Source organism: Dunckerocampus dactyliophorus, chromosome 15 (assembly GCF_027744805.1).
Source record: "Dunckerocampus dactyliophorus isolate RoL2022-P2 chromosome 15, RoL_Ddac_1.1, whole genome shotgun sequence".
Lineage (NCBI taxonomy): Eukaryota > Metazoa > Chordata > Actinopteri > Syngnathiformes > Syngnathidae > Dunckerocampus > Dunckerocampus dactyliophorus.
Window position 1 is genome coordinate 27,282,374 of NC_072833.1, and position 5,095 is coordinate 27,287,468.

At 45.2% G+C, this 5,095-nt stretch overlaps 1 protein-coding gene across 1 annotated transcript; it reads right to left on the bottom strand.

The window, feature by feature from the left end:
- Window positions 1–2,574: 2,574 nt before the first annotated feature.
- rps16 (ribosomal protein S16) lies at window positions 2,575–4,170 on the bottom strand. Its single transcript, XM_054752600.1, has 6 exons — window positions 4,074–4,170; window positions 3,931–3,982; window positions 3,374–3,475; window positions 2,956–3,052; window positions 2,843–2,890; window positions 2,575–2,764 (listed from the first exon to the last, which is right to left on the bottom strand). The coding sequence occupies exons 2-6, from the start codon at window positions 3,976–3,978 to the stop codon at window positions 2,619–2,621; spliced, it is 441 nt and encodes a 146-aa protein (XP_054608575.1). The 5' UTR covers window positions 3,979–3,982; window positions 4,074–4,170; the 3' UTR covers window positions 2,575–2,618.
- Between the last annotated feature and the right edge of the window lie 925 nt (window positions 4,171–5,095).

Below are 5,095 nucleotides of genomic sequence, written 5' to 3' on the forward strand. Positions count from 1 at the left end.
GAATTTCAAGGGAGGCCGTGAAGTCGGCAGCTGGGAAGTTAAATGGTCATTGGCTAATAAAGTACACCAAGTCATGTGACGCCTGTCACTGTGTTGACATTTACAGAGTTACGCCACATCACAGATTATATATATTCCACTCATCCGTCCAACGCTTGCTATGTTTGATTTTCTTCCTTTACGTGCACGTCGTCTCTTTCAGTCGTTTGGCCGCTGGTGTCGTCCACGTCATCGCCATGGCTTCCCGCTGCAGCATGCCGTCCGTGGCAGGAGGCGAGGCCCGTAGAGCAAAGAGTGGTAAACAACAGTAGCAGCAGGGGAGGGGGCCTCCCCGCGGTGTTGATTATTGGAGGGCAGTAAACAGTCAACCCCTACTAGCAGGGCCGGTAGCTCGCCAAGCGGGAACTGCTGCTGCCGGTGGCCTGTGGAGAGGCCAGCAACATCTGGGCATCAGCTCAGCGCCTCATGATGATGATGATGATGATGATGTAGCTAGTGTTGTTTTGGCCGTCGAACATGTGCTGCATGCATGAAGTCATGCAGTTATTCACTTCAACTCACGGGTGATGTGTCGGTCGCGAAGGAATCGGCTGTAAGAGCCAGCTCGCGTTGTTGGGAGCCAATTGAGAGACGACTAGTTTTTGCATCGAAGGCGAATGTCATTGGTCAAGATGTGTGGCGATGTCTCTGTGTCCACAGGTTAGGGTTAGGGAGCGGGGTTAAACACACACAGCACACGTAGGATTAGTTTTTGAATATCAGTCTTCAGTAAAGACACAACTGTTACCTGGATGTTGCTTCGTCTTTTTGTTGGTGCACTTTTTAATTTATGTTTTCTTGTATTGTGTTTGACTATAAATAGTTAGAAATGACCTTGTTTATTGAAAAGATATATTTCGTAGCTGTTCATGGAGGATTTAAATAAATCCAATTAATTAATAAATAAACATTTGATATCTTGTATTTTTTACATTAGTAATTCATTTTACACAGTACACATAACTTTGTAATCATTTAATTTGAAAGACCCGAGGAGCCCAAGGAGCCCAAAGAACAGCCTCTCTAAAAAGAGCCGGAATTTCCATCACTACAACTCACACATTTTGTATGCTAGTCAGCCGCTGAGCGCTATTCTGTTCTTTGTCTCCCTCTGCTGGCAACTGGTCCAAAGCACATGAAACGCAAGGTGGACGCCCAACTAAAATACAATCAAATACTTCACAAAGAAGTAATATTTTCACCTTAATCTTGGAGTGAACAGTTTATCTCCACTTCCCTGCCTGGGGTTCATAGTGTTGTTTTCACCTGTGAATATTCTCATTTATCCAGGCCATTGTATTCTCAGGGCCAGTGGCGGAGCCTGACATTTTTTTTATTGGGGTGGCCAAAGTGAGACCATTACTCATGTGGGGGTGGCAATGAGTTGATACCTGAAATGTCTAGATGGCCAGTGGGGTGGCAGGAGAGTGACCAGGGGTGGCCACGTCCACCACGTAGCTCTGCCGCTATTCAGGGCATTCAATCAATGGCGACTGGATTGTTCAGGTTGTCTTCGAAAACGTTTCGCCTTTCATCCGAGCAGGCTTCATCAGTTCAGGTGGGACACACACCAGTCAGACTAGATAGGACAGCTGTAGGCCGAGAGCCTGGTGCTAGACCCAATCTATTTATCCTTTAAAGGAGGCAGGTCCAGACAGGAATGGTGGTCTCTGGTGGTGTCAAATGACGATGGTTAGGATACAATGGAGTGGGGCCTCACCTTGGTTAGCAACCCTTTCCGATGTAATGATGGTCACGGACCAATCTGCAGACAAATGCTTATTTCTTAAAGGCTAAAAGACAGGCTTTTAGGAAGAGATGAAAGGACAGCATTGTACGTGGGAGAAAGCTGGTGTTGCAGACCTCCCTCTTTGCTCAGAGATGCCTTCACTCACTCCTCTTTCAAACCATCCCTTTGCTCTGTCCAAAATGTGTACATTTGTGTCCTCACAAGAGTTCTCTATGTATTTGAGGTGCAGGAAGACCCCAGAGTCTAGACCACATGTGTCAAACTGGTGCCCTGGAGGGCCGAGACACTGCAGGTTTTCTTTCCAACCAGTTTCTCCAGCAGGTGAATTAATTTATGAGCTCCTCACCTCAGATTGAAGGAGGTGTTGATCATTAAAATCACCTGCTTTAGTGACTGGCTGGAAAGAAAACCTGCAGTGTCTCGGCCCTCCATGGCACGAGTGTGACACCCCTGGTCTAGACTGCCTTCTCAGTGGCTGCTTCGTTTCCCTGACATAAAACTGGGTGCATTCCTCACTGCACTGGACAGCATACACCTTCTCCCATTTGACACCACTAAAGAGCCAACCGGTCCTGTCTGGACCTGCCGCCTCCGTTAGAGGATAAATAGATTGGATCTCGCACCGGGCTCTCAGACTAGAGCTGTCCTAGCTAGTCTGACTGGTGTGTTAACATTGTATTTACTAGCTCATAATTTTTATTACTCATAATGAATGCATTTTCAAGTCGACGGAAGCTGAAAACTCACGTCTGGCTGCTAAGTAACAGATAAAACAGCTCAAAATGTCATGTTTTGTTCCTCCTCTTTATTATGAAAATGTACATGGCGATTAACGGTAGGACTTCTGGTAGCGGGCACGGGCTCCAGGTCCACCAAACTTCTTGGACTCGCAGCGGCGTGGGTCAGCCACCAGCAGGGTTCTGTCGTACTGGATCAGGATATCCTTGATCTCCTTCTTGGAGGCCTCGTCCACATCTGCAAGGAGGGGGCCGCCACAATTACATTGCGTCATAATGCTAATAATAATGATCACTTGGACCGTGTCGTACTTACACTTCTGATAGTACGCCACCAGTGCTTTGGAGATGGCCTGACGGATGGCTGGAAGAGGCAAACAAGTATTTGTACGTCTGGAGTACCAAAAGATACTATCAAATGTTGCTTACCGTAAACCTGTGCGACATGTCCACCTCCCTTCACTCTGACTCTGATGTCAACTCCAGCAAAACGCTCCTTGCCCAGCAGCAGCACAGGCTCCAGCAGCTGCATGAGACCATCCAACGTGCATATGAAATGCACATACACAATACACAGGTACACTCCCCACAAGTCGTTAGGGAGATTTGGCTTTTGGGTGAAGCTGCAGGATGACCTTAAAATGCACTACAACCTTTTACAAGTAACCTTCATTTGACCTTCTCTACACTTTTGAATGCACATGTCCAACTGTTCCATGTTTCAGCACCATGACGACAGTAAATGTCATAAGCAACTCTAATCCAACCGGCACATTTATGGGCCCATCTATGGATTCACACACCTTTGTGAGTTGGACATGCTAAATGTAAAATCTATCTTGCTCACCTTGTACTGGAGGGTAGCAGGCTCCACCATCTCCAGGGGTCTGCCGTTGACTTTAATCAGGCCATTGCCTCTCTTGCAGTGGGCGACTGCTGTGGCAGTTTTCTGTCATGTAAGCACCTCATCAGCATCTTGCAACTGCTGTCTTATTCTCATTAGCAGCTCGTTATGCTGATTGGCAGTCAATTATAAAAGACCACAGAATGACAACAGCTCATAAAATGACAGGTGTAGTTAGTGATAATTCCCGACTTTGATAAACTCTCCAATGAAGTCCGCTCTAGCTTGTTAGCTTGTCTGCGTTAGCCTAACTCAATACAGAGTAGCCGGCTTGTGGCTTACTGGGTACACCCTAAATCATCGTCAGTTTCCGGACACAATGTGAACATATATAACGACGACAACGTCTTACAGGTCCATACGTATCAGTATAAATAATAAATAACGTCAACAAAAATGCAAAAGAGCTCCGTAGAAGCTAGCTCGATATGCTAATGTACCCAGGCCACACGGGTTAGCAACACCGCCACATGTGCGGGAATTCCAGCAATTTTACTTACTTTACGCCCGAAAACTTGGACAGATTGCAGGGGACCTTTTGCCGGCATGTTTCTGAAACACACAGCGTACAATATTTAGCTTGGAAACGCGTATAAAACTCCCTTATTTAGGGCATAACAACGCATGGAACTGAAGAACATACCGTATTCAGCTAGGGGCCGTACGGAGAGACAGACGGGGTTTCACAGGCAGAACGTCAGGAGCCGCTGCGCGACTATTTTGGCAGCTTTACGGCATCGTTTACGACGGCTGCTCTCGCTCTAACCTCCATTTTAGTTGTAGTTCGTTCTAACTTTATTGAAGCAAAAAAGAGAAAGAAAAGGAAAGACGAGGACTAACATAAACAACTCCGTACTACGGAAAAATGAATTTCGCTAAGGCATACACTTTCATTTCTTTTCACGCATGAAGTTTATTTTCAAGGATAAAGCTTCTTATAAAATACACCAAATCTATTGTTTTTAAATATTTGCATATGTTTGACATGTATGAGAATGCTGTTAATAAGAACATTCTATTTATAATTCATAACTCGTCTATAAACAATATTATTATGAGAGAATAGTTCCAGTCATGCGCATTTTGGTCTTTAATTTATATTTTGCTTTTCTATCAGCTAAGAATACAGACAAGCAACTATCGTTTTATCTTTAAATGTTTCGACATTTCTGTGGCAAAAAACATTGTTGTCAAAAACGGTGAACCCTGTTTGCATTAAGTGTCTACATGTACGTGAATAAAGTAATGTTATTATGTCACATATTTCAGATATTATGACTACAAACACAATACAAACTGTGACGTCATCGGAAGACAGCGTTGTCGTGTTGAGGCTGTGCAACAGTACCATCTAGTGGTGGTAGGAGTAAAAAGAGTTGGAGTTGTACTTGTCCAAGCAGCTGGAGGTGAAGTTGTCTCATCAACCACAAGCTGACTTCGGCGGAAGAGAGCGCTGATGAGAAATAATTTGCTCTGCTGAAACAAAACAAAAGCAGCTCCCACGCTGTGGTCCACGCAACTTGATCATGACGCATTTCAGCTGCTTCAGCCGTCATGTGTCAATGTGGAGGGTGCAATGAGGCCATTTGTGGCATATGTGTGCTGAGTGGTGCCTACCTACAGTATGTCTGACATTTACTGCGCTGGGAGTGCTGTTTATAGTGA

Excerpts from the sequence above, each read along its gene's own strand:
- rps16 (XM_054752600.1), bottom strand. The coding sequence starts at position 3,978 with ATGCCGGCAAAAGGTCCCCTGCAATCTGTCCAAGTTTTCGGGCGTAAA. Across the intron at positions 3,053-3,373 it reads CTGCTACCCTCCAGTACAAG|CTGCTGGAGCCTGTGCTGCT; the intron begins GTGAGCAAGATA and ends GGTCTCATGCAG. Across the intron at positions 2,765-2,842 it reads GGTGGCGTACTATCAGAAGT|ATGTGGACGAGGCCTCCAAG; the intron begins GTAAGTACGACA and ends CCCTCCTTGCAG.